The 17,834-nt window shown below is 38.6% G+C and overlaps 1 protein-coding gene and 1 non-coding gene across 6 annotated transcripts in view; both read left to right on the top strand.

The window, feature by feature from the left end:
- Nucleotides 1–17,834, top strand: part of CEP135 (centrosomal protein 135) — a 79,950-nt gene that overhangs the window by 47,066 nt on the left and 15,050 nt on the right. For all 5 annotated transcript variants that reach the window (XM_036415768.2, XM_036415758.2, XM_036415729.2 and 2 more), the window contains 7 exons: nt 3,851–4,002; nt 10,981–11,096; nt 11,165–11,319; nt 11,874–11,929; nt 12,822–12,990; nt 15,811–15,921; nt 16,843–17,028. In XM_036415768.2, coding sequence (XP_036271661.1) covers nt 3,851–4,002; nt 10,981–11,096; nt 11,165–11,319; nt 11,874–11,929; nt 12,822–12,990; nt 15,811–15,921; nt 16,843–17,028 — 945 coding nt within the window. The remainder of the gene's footprint in view (nt 1–3,850; nt 4,003–10,980; nt 11,097–11,164; nt 11,320–11,873; nt 11,930–12,821; nt 12,991–15,810; nt 15,922–16,842; nt 17,029–17,834) is intronic.
- On the top strand, nt 7,732–7,860 carry LOC118710773. The gene has a single exon (XR_004985522.1). It is a non-coding gene; the product is annotated as a small nucleolar RNA SNORA11 (small nucleolar RNA).

Genomic DNA, 17,834 nt, shown 5'->3' with positions numbered 1-17,834 from the left:
AAATATGTATCAGGTTTATACAAAAAGGTGACAGATATTCATGTTTATAAAAAGAATATACATTCTGCCCTAACTGGTTTGGCTCAGTGGATAGAGCGTCGGCCTGTGGACTTAAAGGTCCTGGGTTTGATTCCAGTCAAGGGCATGTACCTTGGTTGCGGGCACATCCCTTGTGGGAGGTGTGCAGGATGCAGCTGATCGATGTTTCTCTCTCATCGATGTTTCTAACTCTCTATCCCTCTCCCTTTCTCTCTGTAAAAAATCAATTAAATATATTTTTAAAAATGTACATTCTCCCCAAATTGATCTTTAAAGTAATGTATTTCTGTCTGAAATCTTAATCTAACGCTGACAATAGATTTAAAATTTTGCATGAAAACAAAAAGCCAAGTATCACAAAGAATTTTGAAGAACACTATGTAGAAATTGTTCTGTCAGATATGAAGGCTTCAGAGCCAGTAGATTTCCTCTATCTTATCTTATAACCCCTTCTATTGATTAATATATATATATATATATACATATATATACATATATATACATATATACACACACACACATATACATACATATATATATATATATATATATATATATATATATATATATATATATATATAGTTACTTAATTTATTTCCAAGAGAATTTTTCAGAAAGAGGAAGGAGATATCTGGGTGTGAGAGTCCCAGTATATAGACTTTCAGCCAGTCTCCTTGTTTATTCTCCTGACCCCAATCTAATGCTTGATGCTTTAATGAGCTGAGCTTCTTCTGGACACATCATTAGGCTGCATATTGGTATTCCTGATGTGGGCCCTTTAGATCAGTGGTGCTCCTAAGAGGCAACATATCTGGGAATTTTGGGTTATCATAATTAGGGGAGAAGGTGCTTCTTGTATCCAGTAGGTATTGGCCAGGGAGGCTGCTATGCATCCTACAATACAGAGGACATCCTTCCAATCCCTCATAACCGTTGTCGGCAAACTGCGGCTCTTTGGTCCCTTGAGTTTTAGCAAAGGCCAGCTTAGAAGTACCCTTATTAAGTTAATAACAATGTACCTACCTATATAGTTTAAGTTTAAAAAATTTGGCTCTCAAATTTTAATCGTTGTACTGTTGATATTTGGTTCTGTTGACTAATGAGTTTGCCGACCACTGCCCCACAACAAAGAATTATCTAGCCCCAAAGTCAGTAGTTTTTAGATTCAGAAACTGCTTTAGAGTCTATCTTTCATTTTGAGTCATTATTCAATCTACTTTTGTCTTCCACAAGTTGTTGAAGTCACTGTTCACTCTTTTTCTCTTTCTTGTTCTTTATGTCCTTACTAGATGCCCGGTACATGAAAATTCGTGCACTCAGGAAGGTACCTCAGCCAGGAGGAGTGGGCCTAAGCTGGTAGTCAGCCATCCCTTTGGCAGCCCAGGAGCTTTCGAGGGATATCCACCTGCCAGCTTAGGCCCACTCCCCAGGGAAGTGGGCCCAAGCCACAGTGAGACATCCTTAGCACTGCTGAGGAGGCCTGAGAGGCTCCCTCCACCTGCTTTGCGCCCAGCCTTCAGCCTGGCTTGTGGCTGAGTGGAGCTCCTCTGGAAGCACACCGACTACCAGCGGGCAGCTCCTGCTTTGAGCGTCTGCCCCCTGGTGGTCATTGTGCACCACAGCAACCCGTTGTTCCTGATAGTTCCACCATTAGGGTCAATTTGCATATTGCCCTATTACAATATTATATAGGATGAGCATATAGTATAGCTTTCTTATTCCTTTATTGCCATTTTAACACTGTTCCCAGAAGGAGGGGGGGAAATGTGTGTGGTTAGTTTACAGTTTTAACTGGAAGACATTTACTAATATTTCTTTGTTTTGAAATTTATATATACATTATTCTATTTTGTATTTATTTTTGTACAGTATATAAAGTAAAATAGAAAACTACCTATTTTTTCCTCCAGTGAGTTTTTATCATTTTCCCCCTTCCCTAATTTACATCTGTGTACATGTATTTCCTCTTCAATTTCTATGTGAAATCTACACTGTTTTACAGTATTTTTCTAATTTATTTTGACATCTCATAAGGCAAGTCTACTTGCATTCTTCCCTAACCACAATTTTTCGTGGGGTTTTTTTTTTTTTTTTTTTTTTTTTTTTTTTTACTGTCTGAACTGATTTATCTGTTCCTCATAGAAAATCTTACTGTTAAATGAACTCACACTTGGAGGTAGAAGCTCTCAGAGAAGACAACCTACATCTCGTAACAATCTGTTCTGGCATTTTTCTTTGGCCTCCTTCATTCTCTTAGCCTAAACTGTAGCATATTCTTTGGTATCTTCCTTATTTTTCTTAGTACAATATGCTGTTTCTTCAGAGCAATTTGCCAACTTGTTGCAGTACACGTGGAATTAAAGTACATTGAATCTTGGTTACTATGGTCCTAGGTTTTGTACCTTCTTTGTTTAGGGATTTTCTCACAACGTATTTATGGACATCTACTTTAGAGAGATTGAAAAGTTTGTGGATTCTTCGGCTCTTTTGGAGCCCAGCCAACAAGACACAGTAGTATCAGTGAGACCAGGAATATCTCCCCCCCACATCCCCTCCCCCTTTTTTTCCCCATTGATTTTTAGGAAGAGTGGGAGAAAGAGGGAAAAACAGAAACATCAGTGTGAAAGAAACACATTGATTGGTTGCCTCCTGCTCGAACCCCAACCTGGGTCTGGCTGGGCTGGGGAGGAGCTTGCAACCAAGGTACATGCCCTTGACCAGAATCGAACCCGGGACCCCTAGGTCCACAGGCTGACACTTTATCCATTGAGACAAACTGGCTAGGGCATCTCCTCTTTTTTAACAATGACCAAGTTGAGAATACTGAGATTGGCATCCACAGTGCAACCCAAACAGAATTGCACTTTCTTCAGTCCTCGGTCTATAGCAGGAATACCCCTTAGTAGCAGATGTACTTGGCATGGATCAAGACACACTGGTTCGTGGGCAAACCTTGTTTGTCATTGCCACCACAGATTGGAACCACATAACCCTTCCATCTTCACCCAGAGCATCAGCAGCAACTTCTATGGCCATGCGCTTCTCATAAAAGGCTCGAAGTTTGTGTTCATCATCTTCAATGAGTTTCTGGCAGCCAGTGGCTGGGAAAGAGATGTTCAGCTTCATTCTGAAGTAGCCGACTGCCTTCAAGGCGCCATGAGAAAGCTGTTTTTTCTTAAATTTCTTTTTTCCTAAATGAATTTTAGAATGAAATTTAAGCCATACCCCCTTATTTTAAAACACAGTTCTGTTAGGATTCTTGTTAAAATTTCATTGCATTTTTAGTTATTTCAGGAAATTGTATTGTATTTTCAGTATTTTGTTCCCATTCAGAAACATGGTATGTCTTTACCTTAAATCAGCTTATGTTTTATGCTCTTCAGGAATTTTTTCCAGTTTTTTCATATGTTTTGCCCATTTGCATTTGGGTTACAGTATTTTCTGATACAATTTCTTTTTTCAAATCAGGCCTATCTATGTACTAATTTTGTTTTATTTTTAGAAGTTTCTTAAAATTTTTGCTTTGCTAATTTCCCTTTCTGTTTTTATTGTTATGGATATTTTATTTTCTTCTTTTCTTGCTTTTTCTTTTTGGTATACATTTTTTCACTTCAGTGATACTGAAAAGGAGAGATAAATGTATATGCCTATCACATGTATGATAGAATCTAAAGTGTAGACATGATTTTTAAAGGACTTTTAAATAAATCTATTTTTCCCTTAGTTTTTTTTCCAGAAATGTTATTAAAATATGCTTAATAAAAATAAAAGTAAGACATGTACGTATTAACTTTTAAAATTTAAATTATAGCTTGAAAATGAAAACTGTGAATTAAAGTCTAAAATTTTATTAATGAAAGAATCAATGGAATCACTAGAGAACAAGGCAAAATTCCAAGCTCAAAAACTTAGCCATGTGGCTGGTGACTCAACTTTTCATAAAACGGAGATGAACTCACTTAGGTAAGTTTATTGAATGCTTTGTCATTTCAGCGCTGGGAACAAGTTGGTGGCTGTGTGAGGTTTGTTGTGGTGGCATTTTTGGACTAGGCCTTTGAGCAGTAGTACCCAAAGATGGCCTTGCAGCAGAATCGTCTGCAGAACTTTTAAAAAGTCTGGAGGTTCTTAATCACCAAGTAAATTTGAATAGATTTGAGTATCTGTATTTTTAAAGACTTTTTTAGATTGATATGATTGCAGGCAATTTTTTGTACCTACATGTTTCAAAAATTCCCCTAGCAAATACTTAAGAACATTTGTACTCTATAGCATAGGATTGCTGAAAATTACGTAATTTTTTGCTACCTATGTCACTGTCCTCATCTATTCTCTTTTAAAGAAATGTAAAATCGGAGTACTTATATACAATTTAAAATGGTGGTATGTCTGAAAAATGTCAGTATGAAAAAAAATAGGTTGAATCTATAGGTTGGATTCAGGTTATGAAGATGGTACCTGGATTTTATCTTATAAACAGAGAACAAAAAGAAATTTTTAACCCAGAGGGTGACATAAGTATCATGCCTTTAAAAATAACGAATTCTGGCAAAAATAGAAAAGGTGGGTTTGGAGTCTTAAGAAACTAATGGCAAATAAGAGACCATGTGTCTGGACTGAAATAGTGGCAGTGAACTCAGAGAACAGGCCAGGTGTAGGAAACATTTCTTACATAAAATCAAAAGGATTGGATGATTTGTATGGGAATGAGAAAAAGATTCAGTAATGCAGAATGTTTTCCTTAGAATATTGGGTTGGTTAGGCATTGGTCCATTTAAAATGCTGATGGTTGAAGGAAATAGTCAACAAAGGTAGGTTCTCTCTAGACTGGGATTTGCAATAAGTAAACGATACCAAGTCAGAAGAAGGGCATCACTCTGAGTATCAGAGGAAATAATTTCTCTAAATATATTTGCAATAAGAAGCAGGAAAGGATTTTCAAACATCAATATGACATGGCATATATGAAAGCAAATCAGTCATGAAGAAGTGACAGCTTGAGATCCAACAGGATTGTAGTAATGACGATTAGAAAATAAGATTGATTAAAAACTACAATTGTTAGTGAACAGAATGGAAATACCAGAAAACTGAGTTGGTGGAATAAAAAACACTCAAGAAATTCACAGAATTCAGAGCTCAGAAGGATAAAAAGACATGGATCTACCGTGTTTTCCTGAAAATAAGACCTACTTACAGTTTCCTTCTGAGTGAAATATAAGGCATCCCCCGAAAATAAGCGCCCCCCCCCCCCAGGCTAAACATGAGAGATTTGGTCCACTGATTCTGAAAGAAATGGAGTCACAAGAAATTCACCAGGAAATTCAGGAATTGGATTGTCATGATGATGTTCCAGAAGATGATGACATGATTGTCATTGAATAAATGAGTAAATTCTTGATACTGTAGGATTCACAGTTTGTCTGGTTTGTGTTGACAACCACCGTACTACCGTACCGTATACAGGTAATAAATTTCCTTTATTTTCATTTAACAATAAATGTGTACTGTATACTTCTTCATGGAAAAATAAGACATCTCCTGAAAATAAGACCTAGTGCATTTTTGGGAGCAAAAATTAATATAAGACACTGTCTTATTTTCAGGGAAACAGGGTAATATACAAACACTGAGAATTGGAAAAATTTATAGTGAAATAAACAGAATTTTGAAAATCAAAGGGATAATTAGGGTAAGGCCTGAGATTATATTCTCCTAAAGAATTTCTGATTATCAAACAAAACTTAATGAAATAAGACCAAGAGCTGGATGTGTCCATTTAATTAAGGAAATCATAGGGCATCTTAATTTTTTGTTCTTTTGCTATTTTGACTACAAGTCTTGATAAGTTAGACATTAGATAAAGAACTAAAATAGAAGCTGCTTTTTTTATCTCCCCCTCCCCCCTTTTTGCAAGCACTGCATACATCCTATGAAGGAGAGCTACTTGAATGGACCACCCCCCACTTCTGGTTCATGTCTATATTCAACTCCAAAGTACAAGTACCATGGAACATTTTTGTCAAGCAGAACTACTAGGCTACCCTTTTTCCTTTTTGTCCAGCAGCTGAGTGGATCTGGCATTTATTCCATTTTGCTTTGTGCTTCAGACTATAGGCACAATCTTCTTTTCTTTCCTCACACTAGGCCCTTCACAGTCTTAGGCCCTTAAGCAGAGCTTTCAGTGCCTTCTTTTGCTTACCCTAGCCTACAGCTCCTTTGGTGTTTTCTTTTTACACTAATCCCTTTTTCTCTTGTGAGCTCATTCTGCTACTTTCCTCTCCTAGGCGGATTCCATAACTTCGTTTTGCTCTAATAGAAAAATCAGACTTATCTTGTTTCTGAGGAAAGTATGCCAGTCCTGTTCTCCATATCAGTAAACATTGATAGAACCATGAGTTAAGCCGCCAGATCCAAATCCAAAGCTGAACTCAATACAAACCGTAATACCAAGCACTCTACGGAAGCAAAGCCACACTAGTCAAACCTCCCATGCCACTTTTAAAATATATTTTTATTGATTTTTTACAGAGAGGAAGGGAGAGAGATAGCTAGAAACGTCGATGAGAGAGAAACACTGACCAGCTGCCTCTTGCACACCCCCCACCGGGGATGTGCCCGCAACCAATGTACATGCCCCTGACCGGAATTGAACCTGGGACCTTTCAGTCCGCAGACCAACGCTCTATCACAAAGCCAAACCGGTTTTGGCACCTCATGCCACTTTTAATGTGATTAATAGAGGCCTTGCTACCCCTTTTAATCACATCAAGTTCTCTTGTCACGAAGACATTTAAGAAGCTGATGCTCAGATAGAGGAATCACAGGTTCCTTTCCATCCATCCATTTGGTAGACCCATCTTTTTTTTCCCAATCCTGAGTCAGGCGTTTCTCACCAAGTTTCAGTGCCACCAGTTTCTTTTCACCCCACTATATCAAGCATAGTGTTTAATTGTCTCTTCGGTTTGATTTCTTGGTACAGTACAGGAGAACATAATACAAAACCCCGTTTTATAACCAAATGACTCTCTTCTCCCTTGAATTTAGCAGGTGCTGGCAAGCTATGGCCTGCTACCAATTTTTGTAAAACCCAAGCACCAGGCATGCTTTTTACATGTTTACATGATTGGAAAAAATCTCCATAGATTAATATTTTGTGACATAAAAATTATATGAAGTTCGAATTTCAGTTCCCATAAGTTGTATTGAACCACAACCACACTCCTTCATTTATATATCATCTATTGCTGTTTTTGCGCTACAAAGGTAGGACTGAGTACATGCAACAGCGACTACGTGGCCCACATTGTTTAAAATACTCTGTCCTTTTACAGAAAAAGTTTACTGACCCCAGCTCCAGAGGATGGCTAGCAGTCCCTGAGGGGCTAAGACCATCTTTCCTGGGTAGAGAAAAATTGCTTTATAGCAATGTTAAGGGGTGGGTTATAACTATAGACCAGTAGTGGGCAGATTGTGGCTTGCGAGCCACATGCGGCTCTTTGGCCCCTTGAGTTTTCAGCAAAGGCCAGCTTAGGAGTACTCTGAGTTAATGTACCTGCCTATATAGTTTAAGTTTAAAAAATTTGGTTCTCAAAAGAAATTTCAATCATTGTACTGTTGATTTTTGGCTCTGTTGACTAATGAGTTTGCTGACCAATGCCATAGACTGTTAGAGATATCGAAAATAAAACGGGTTGGATGTGGAGAGAGCAGAGTGCCTGAAGAATGGCTCCTCTTTGATTAACACATCCAATAGCAACTTGGGCTTACTCTTCACGGGTGGCAGGATACTATGACCTTCCTGTGACATTATGCCCTATACATGAAAAAAATAAAATTTAATAAAACAGGGAAACCATATCAGTTTCTGTTTCCTCTAATAGACCATTACAATTCCAGCCTACCCCTCTTAGATGGCGCTTCAGCTCCATATTAGAACTTGGACACTTTTTATGAATAAAGTGCCCTTTAAGATGCTGTTCATTATGAAGGGAAGAAATCACTTGGCTCCCTAAAATGAAAGCATGAATACCTCCATGTAATCCTATATAATAAAAGGCTAATATGCATGTCGACTGAACAGCAGAATGACCGGTCGCTATGATGTGCACTGACCACCAGAGGGAAGACGCTCAACGCAGCAGCTGCCCCCTGATGGTCAGTGCGCTCCCACAGGGGGAATGCCACTCAGCTGGAAGCCAGGCTCATGGCTGGTGAGTGCAGTGGCAGTGGTGGGAGCCGCTCCTGCCTCCACAGCAGTCAGACATCCTCCGAGGGCTCCCGGACTGGGAGAGAGTGCAGGCCAGGCTGAGGGGTCCCACTCCTCAAGTGTATGAATTTCATGCACCGAGCCTCTAGTGTAAACCTATATAATAAAAGCCTAATAAGCAAATTGACTAAATGCGGATCACTATGATGTGCACTGACCACCAGGGGGCAGACACTTAATACAGGAGCTTCCCTAGCCCATAGGCTCCTACCTGGAGGGTGGCAGGGAGTGGGGCTGGGGAGCAGGCAGCACTAGGCCAGCCAAGGCCAGTGCCAGTGAATGCGCCCTCCCACCCCCATCATCCTGCTGGTCACCCCACAGAGGGAGGTTAGCTGCAGAGGGGTCGGGGGCAGCGAGTAGGTGGCACCAGGCCAGCCAAGACAAGTACCTAATTACCCTACCAGTTGCCCCACACATCAGCCCTGGGACCTTACCTGTGCACTAATTTTGTGCACTGGGCCCCTAGTATTCAATATAATATAACTGAGGAAGTTGAAACTTGGAGAGATGGTCCTTCACAGCCACATGGGTAGTAGAGAGCTAGAACTTTGATTCTAAGTGAAGTTTTATTGATTTATTTTCTGGTGGCAAGTCATCAGTTCCCTTTGCTGTGTTTATAGCACTTTCAAAGTTAAGAAATTGGTTGTTTTACTAATAACTAGTTCTCAAGATTTCCTTTCGAGACACCATGATGAACAAATAATATGATAGTTATTCAGCTATTCTTCACAATGAATTTTATAATATACCTCAGTTCTTTCATTAAGAAGACCTTTTAAATTTTTATTTTTTTAATCCTGAGGATGTTTTTTTCATTGATTTTTAGAGAGATTGGAAGAGAGAGGGAAAGACAGAGAAATATTGATGTGAGAGAAACACATTGATTGGTTGCTTCCTGCATGCACCCAACCAGGGCCTGGTTTTCGGCCAGGGAAGAGCCTACAACTGAGGTACGTGCCCTTGACTGGAATCGAACCCTTCGGTCCTCAGGCTGACTCTAGCCACTTTGGCTAAGGCATGAAGAGTTTTATCTTAGCAGCAATACTTTCATAAAAGTTATGCCCAAGATCTGGTATAGAATTTCTGTGGTCTTCTTCCCTGTGTACACTAGAATATGAAAGATAAAGCTATATTTAGGACTTACCAAGGACCACCTGTATAACCAATCAAAATGTTACTTTATTAACCTGACTTTCATTAGGAATTAACTAATATATAAAAAGGTCTTTATGTTTCTACTTAGGATTTCAAGCACAGCTAACTATTTGGGATGCTGTGGGCCATTCTTTTTTTTAAAAGGACTCTCTATAGCTTACTGGTAGACATTTTTCCTTACACATATGGGATGTTGGTCTCCCTGTATTCTTAAAGAAGGCAATGTGATATAGTAGAAAAACCACTGATATTAATTTAGACTAGCCAGGATTTACATGTTTTCTTTGTCACCTTGGACAAGTTATTATTTGTTTCTATAAAATGGGGACAATAGCTTTAATTTTGGAACTGCTCTAGGAATAAGCGAGCTAATATATAAAAGTATCAAAACATGAATACGTCCTGTGGTTGGTTATACCCCTCAGAGCAGTAGCTATAGCTTTTAAGAATAGCTTGAATATAGTGTAGTCACCTGGACTCAGGTAATTTTATGAAATAAAGTTTTTTGACCATAGAATCTTTCTGTTTGGGTTCAGTTTGGCTATACAGTTCTAAAGAAGTCATTCTCAACTTGACTTTTCTCCCTTCTGGGTCATCATTCACCTGCCATTAGAAAAATGTGTCATGTCTTTCATCCTTCAGAACACCTCAGTATGGCCAGTAAAACTTCATTTTCAAGGAGCTGTTCCATCTTACTAGTGGTTTCAGAATCCAAGCCTCCTCCCCATTCGGCAATTCTAAGCTAAGCTACCCTTTGTATCTTCTTCCCTGTCATAGCCTCAGGCAAACCCTAAAAGGAACCGTGGGAATTCCCAATAAATAGCCTGAGGTGGGAGCTTTAGGGTTAAGAACTCCTAAGCTAGAGCTAAAAGCATTCTGAAGTCTCTAAATCACGTGAGAGCAAGTTCTCGTTACTTCTGAAAAATAATCTTACTAATCAGTATGAGATTACTCTGCAATTGTCTTTATTTCCTCTGTAATCCTTTCTTTTGCTCTCTGAAACCAATCTTTAGTCTTAAATCCTTATTGCACTATAATAAATGCCTACTTTCCCAGTTTACTATGACCTCCAATTGATCACCTGCCAAAAAAGTCAGAAAAGGAAGCAAAATTAAAAGCTCACTGGACTGGATGGTCTGGACTTACATGGGTAATCCTTTGAAGTACCAGGCCATACTGTAAAAACAGGGCTTACTTTTTGCCTCCACTATTGGAAATAGATTTTAAGAGAAGGAGGGTTGATATTAGGAAACTGAGAAGAGTTAAAACTACCAGAAGCCTCTAGAAAAGAATATACAATTAATTTGATTTTTATACTATATCATTTTTAGGAAGATGAACCATTTTGAAGAAGAATGGTGGACGGCAAGAAATAATACTTTATATAATGCCATTGATTTTACTGGAAGAACTTTAAGAAATAAAAGAAGTTTTTAAAAATAAAAATATTTCTTGAGAACGCTCACTTTTTAAAAATTATTTCTAAAAATACCATTTGTTTTTGTCCACTGATTCTTTAGGATAGTAAACGAGCAGCTACAGCGGTCTCTTGATGATTATCAGCACCGACTTTCCATCCAAAGAGGTGAACTTGAATCAGCCGAAGCACAAATTAAAATGCTGGAGGAAAATATAGGTAATTGTTTTTAAATTCTGTTTTTGCTAATCCTAATTTACTTTGGCTAACAGACATTTCATTTATAGGTAAACTGCACCTTAAGATGACTTCACAGGATCAAGAAGCTCATGTCATGAAAAAAACCATTGGTGTTATTGATAAAGAAAAAGACTTCCTTCAGGAGGCTGTAGATGAGAAGACAGAACATATTGCAAACTTGCAAGAAAACCTTGCTAATAAAGTATGTGCCTGTTAAATATTATTATCTGGCATCTGAAAGGAAAAGACTATTCTATCTCTGTTTCAAGTATGCAGTTCTTATCACCCATGTATAAGTCAAGACCCAGGCCATATCTTCTAATATGTTTAAATTTCATTTTATCTCAATAATTTCTATTTCTAGATGTAATTTTATCAGATGTGATTACAGCAAATTTAAGGAAACAATTTAAGTTCTCAGTGTGAGTAGAAGCATGTCAATACTTGAAATACAGTTGGGACATAAGAGATTTCATTTATAGCATCCTATATAATAAAAGGCTAATATGCAAATTGTCCCCTCAACTGGGAGTTTGACCAGGGGCAGGCCGGCTGGCCAACCGTCTGCGGCCGCTCCCCCTGGCTGCCCCCACTTCTGATCTCCCCCCCACTCATGCACAAATTCGTGTACCGGGCCTCTAATAAGTTATATTATTGGATTTGAACTGAATAAATGTAATAAATTGTATAAATTCAACAAAAGACATTCCTGTATGAATTGTTTAGAATCTTATATATTTTTTGTAATTTCTCTAGGAAAAAGCTATTGCTCAGATGCAGATAACGTTCTCAGAGTATGAATCATCTTTGAAGTGAGTAATCAGTGTTACGGCATCCAGCTTCTTTAGAAATGTTTGGTGAATGCAGCTCTATTTAAGTAGCATCTGTCAGTAGTTACATTTCTATTTTTCTATTTTTGCCAATGGCAGCAGCATTATTTTCTCAGTCTTTTGTATGAAAATGTTATATTATCTTTAACTTGCTGCCATCTTTCATTATCCACGTCTAAACACTATGTCTTACTATTTTTTTTACATGCTACTTGCTCTTTTTTTTTTTTTTCTGTAACTACTGATATAGGCCCTAATTATTAAAATATAGATTATTTTAGTAGTAGCCAGTCTTGAATTTATCCTACATCTAAACCTATCTTGAACAAAATTTTATATTTTATGTGTAGTCTCTTCAAGACAAAAGTCTCTAATTGTGTTTATTCTGTGTACCCTTTTATATTATACTAGAGACCCAATGCATGAAATTGGTGCAAGGTGCTCGGCCCTCACAGCCTCAGTGGCTTGCCTTCACCCTAGCAGCCCCGACTTTATCTGGAAGGTTGTCCGGCTGTCCAGTCTAATTAGCATATTATGCTTTTATTATTATAGATAATAGTGGAAACTTAACCATTAAATAAATATTTGCCAATAGAATCTGTTATTTTATTATTTGCCAAATGAATTTTCTAATACTTGAAAGTCCTTTGTTTTTATTTGACTTCTGTAATAATAATTTATTTTATGACTTCATTTGCTCATGATTGGTAGAGAGCTAAAATGTCTCATTTACCTAATTAATCAGTATCTTGATGCAGTATTTATAATTTCTTGTGTTCTTAATATACTTAATTCAGAGTAAAACAGTTTTCTTTTAAATGGACTAAATTATTCAAAAAGCTCAGTTTTTACTTTTACATCACTCGTGTAACAGCCAACTAAAGGAGACACTAAAGAATCGGGACCATGAGATAAACAGCCTCCTGCGCCAGCTTGATGCAACTAACAAAGAACTCGATGAAGTAGGAAGATCTAAAGAAATAATTTGTAAGGAAAATAGAAGATTACAAGATGATCTGGCTACAATGGCAAGAGAAAACCAAGTATGAATACAGTGCATAAACTTCAATAGTTTTACAGTATACCGTTTTTTGTTGGCTTTTTTATTGATTTTTTTTTTTTTTAACAGAGAGGAAGGGAGAGGAATAGAGAGTTAGAAACATCGATGAGAGAGAAACATCCACCAGCTGCCTCCCTGCACACCCCCTACTGGATGTGCCTGCAACCAAGGTACATGCCCTTGACTGGAATCGAACCTGGGACCCTTCATTCTGCAGGCTGATGCTCTGTCCACTGAGCCAAATCGATTAGAGCACAGCATACAGGATTTTTTTTTTTTTTTTTTTTTGGTGTGTGTGTGTGTTTTAATATATTTTATTGATTTTTTACAGAGAGGAAGGGAGGAAAATAGAGTTAGAAACATCAATGAGAGAGAAACATCTATCAGCTGCCTCGTGCACACCCCCTACTGGGGATGCGCCCGCAACCAAGGTACATGCCCTTGACTGGAATCAAACCTGGGACCTTTCAGTCCGCAGGCCGATGCTCAATCCACTGAGCCAAACCGGTTTCGGCAGAGCACAGTATACAGTTTTATAAAATATTCTTTGTTTGCTATATTTTAAAGCTTTCAATATGGTTTTTAAATTTTAATAATATAAATAACACTAATAATTCTTTAAGGATAATGACGTTTATAATATATATATTTTTAAGTATAGTTTAGAATGCTGCTATATATTACGGAGTGTCTAATGGGTATAACTGTGGTCTGCTCACCATTTTGATCTTTATTATAAGAACTTCTATAGCTGGTGGCATGATATTCATTCTATATGGCAGAAATTGTCACCCTATTGGGTGAGGACCTCAGTATCACTTCCAGGGAAAAGTGACTGTGATTTAAAGATCCATGATACATTTTAATTAGTCTTACTTCTAGTCAGCTTAGTTTATTTACAGCAGGGGTGGAGAACGCCCAGCCCGGAGGCCATTTAAGGCCCACAAAATAATTTGATCTGGCCCTGCCAGGCAATAGGGGTGAGTTAATAAAATGTTTGACCAAATATAGCAGTCTAATTTTTAAGTTGGTAATTTTGTATGGCCTGTGAATGAAGATATAAATATCCAGATAGTTCTTGGCAGAAAAAAGGTTCCCTACTCCTGATTTATAGGTAAAAGTAAATTAATGATAAGTAAATTATTTTTAAATGTCTAATACTTAAAGGTATTACTTTTGTTTGTGCTGGTTTATTAAAGGATTATACCCAGAAGACCAATAATTTCCTGTTGTAATTATTTTTTCTTAATTTCTTTCAACATTATCCCATATAAAGAATATTGCTATTATATGAATTTTTTTCAATGCCAAAATTTGAGCCAGATACATGATTAGGACTGTTGTGGGAGATATGTGGTAATATTTGGTTAAAAAGTCAAGCCACACTGGCAAGGTGGCTCAGTGATTGAATTCCGCCCTATGAATCAGGAAGTCACAGTTCGATTCCCAGTCAGGAATCATACTCGGGTGTGGGCTTGATCCCCAATGTGGAGCATGCAGGAGGCAGCCAATCAATGATTCTCTCTCATCATTGATGTTTCTGTCTCTCCTCCCTTCCTCTCTGAAATCAATAAAAATATATATTTTTAAAAAAGATCAAGATCAGCCCTGGCCAGTAGTGTTTAGTGGTTAGAGTAGGGGTGTCGAACTCAATCAGAGAAGGGGCCAAAATCTAAAATCCAGCCTAAATCGCGGGCCGAATGGTTTACTGAACAGTCATAAACTGTCATTGTGATGGAAACGCAGCGGAGTGCAGTGATGACAGCGTGGTGCAGGCCACATTGCAAGGCCTGGCGGGACGGATTTGGCCCTCGGGCCTTGTGTTTGACACATGTGGGTTAGAGTGTTGGGCTGCACACCTGGGTTTTGAGTTTGGTTCCTGGTCAAGGGCACACACTTGGGTTGCAGGTTTGATCCCAACCCTGGTCTGGGCTTGTGCTGGAGGCAACCAACCTATTAGATTATTAACAAAGTAAATTCGTGCATGGGGAAAGGGTGTGTGTCCCTCATCCCAGCCTGCACCCTCTCCAATCTGGGACCCCTCTCACAATCCAGGATTGCTGGCTTTCAACTGCTTGCCTTTCTGATTACCCCTAACTGCTTCTCCCTGCCAGCCTGATCACCTCCTAACCACTCCCCTGCCAGCCTGATTGCCCCTAACTGCCCTCCTCTGCTGGCCTGGTCACCCCTAACTGTCTTCCCCTACAGGCCTGGTCCCCCTCCAACTGTCCTCCCCTGCAGGCCTGCCCTCCCCCCCAACTGCTTTCCCCTGCAGGCTTGGTCCCCCCCACAACTGTCCTCCCCTGCTGGCCTGATTGCCTACAGCTTCCCTCCCCTGCTGGCCATCTTGTGGTGGCCATCTTGTATCCACAAGGGGGCAGCCTTCTTGTTTGTTGGAGTGATGGTCAATTTGCATATTACTCTTATATTAGATACCGTGTTTCCCCAAAAATAAGACCTAGCGCAACTTTGGGAGAAAAAATTAATATAAGACACTGTCTTATTTTCGGGGAAACAGGGTAGGATGAGATTTGGAAGTCTCACATCAATGTTTTTCTCCCTCTTCTTCCCTCTATCTTCCACTCTGTCTAAAAATCAATGGAAAAAAATATCCTCAGGTGAGGATTAACAAAAAAAGTCAAGATAAATCAGGAAAAATAAGTGCAAGCAAACTTAGAAACAGTTTTTCTTTTTTCCCTACTCTCTCTTATTCCCCAAATGTAAAAGTAGCCATTTGAATAAAAATAAAACTCATTAGATTCTATGTTCACTTTAGATTTGCTTTCAATTTTCTGATTTCTAGGAAATCTCACTGGAATTGGAAGCAGCAGTGCAAGAAAAAGAAGAAATGAAGAGTAGAGTTCATAATTACATAACAGAGGTGTCACGATGGGAGAACTTAATGGCTACTAAGGTAAAAAGGCACTCTAGGTTTTATTTAAGACTTATTTTACTTTACTTTTTTATGCCTTTTCTATTAGATTATTAACAATATGAGATTGGAATTCTTGCCTACTGTCGTTTTATATTTCCCCCCAGATCTTATTTAGTACTAGAGGCTCAGTGCATGAAATTTGTGCATGGGGGAAGAGGGGTAGGGGTGTCCCTCAGCCCAGCCTGAACCTTTTCACAATCCAGGACGCATCGTGGATGTCTGACTGCTGGTTCAAATTATTTTGCGGGCCTTAAATGGCCCACGGGTTGGATGTTCTCCACCCCTGCTGTAAATAAATTAAGCTGACGAGAAGTTAGAATAATTAAAATGTATCATGGGTCTTTAAAACACAGTAACTTTGCCCTACATCGGCATTTAAACATCCCTCTCGAAATCCTGGACTGCTGGCTCCTAACTGCTTGTCTACCTGCCTGCCTGATCACCCCTAACCACCTGTGCCTGCCTGCCTGATCACCCCTAACTACTCACCTGCCTGCCTGGTTGCCCCTGTCCACTCTGCCTGCCTCCCTCATTGCCCCTAACCACCTCTGCCTGATAGCCCCTAACCACTTGCCTGCCTGCCTGCCTGCCTGCCTGCCTGATCTCCGGCTTGCCTAATCACACCTAAACCACCTTTTCCTTGCCCCCGCCATGGCAGCTTTGTCCAAAAGATTGTCCAGAAGGATGGCAAGAAGTACATCCAGAAGGTCATTCCGCTGTCCTGTCTAATTAGCATATTACACTCTTATTATTATAGATTATTATAGATAGTATCTGCACAGGTAGCTTCTGTTTTCTAAATTAAAACAAAAATCCCAATGCGTGTGTATGTTTCTGACATGAATATTCCAGTAAGTGACAATTACTAACTTAGAAACATTTTCATTATGCTCAAACTAGGAAAAAGAAAATCAAGATTTGTTAGATAGATTTCAAATGCTTCATAACCGTGCTGAAGACTGGGAGGTCAAAGCCCATCAAGCTGAGGGACAAAGCAGCTCAGTTCGACTGGAACTTCTTTCTATTGACACGGAGAGGAGGCACCTTCGTGAAAGAGTGGAGCTCTTAGAAAAAGAAATTCAGGAGGTAATATATATTTGTTTGTCTTATGAAGTCTTTACTTAATAGAACAGAAAGCATTCAAAAGTACTTTATTTGAACTGAGAGTTAAGCATTGCTGAAATCAAGTTCAATGGTTATCTTTTGTCATTAGTTCTGATCATTTGCTTAGGAGCCCCATACTTTATTTTTTATTGTAGTAAAATATACCTAATATCAAATTTACCATTTTATCCATTTTAAATGTACAGTTCTGTGGCAGTTCCTACATTCACATTATTGTGCAACTATCTCCATCTATCTGCAGAACTTTAACATATTCCCTAATTGAATCTCCACCCACTAAACACTAACTCTTCATTCTCCACACCCCAACTTCTAGCAACTACCATTCTACTTTCTCTCTCTCTTTGAATGTGACTACTCTATGTACCTCCAATAAGTGGAATCATGATTATTTTACTCAGCCTTAAGATTAACTTAACCTCAAGGTTATCCATGTTATATAGCATATGTCAGAATTTCATTTCTTTTTAAGGCTGAATAATACTTTATTGTATGTAAAAACCATATTTTGTTTATCCATTTGTCAGTGGACATTTGGTTGTTTCCATTGAAAGTAATGCTGCAATTACATTGCTGAATTATGTGGAAATTTTATGTTTAACTTCTTGAGGAACTGCCATACAGTTTTCTACAAGGGCCTACAGCATTTTACTGTAGGTTAAATCTCACCAGCAATGTAATGATTTCAATTTCTCTGCATCCTTTCCCACACTTGTTATTTTCTGGGGGTTTTAAATAATAGCCATCCCAATAGGTGTAAAGTGATA

This window comes from Pipistrellus kuhlii, unplaced genomic scaffold (assembly GCF_014108245.1).
Source record: "Pipistrellus kuhlii isolate mPipKuh1 unplaced genomic scaffold, mPipKuh1.p scaffold_m20_p_1, whole genome shotgun sequence".
In the NCBI taxonomy this organism is placed as follows: domain Eukaryota; kingdom Metazoa; phylum Chordata; class Mammalia; order Chiroptera; family Vespertilionidae; genus Pipistrellus; species Pipistrellus kuhlii.
The sequence above is the reverse complement of the archived record's forward strand: the minus strand, read 5'-3'. Positions and strand labels throughout refer to the sequence as shown.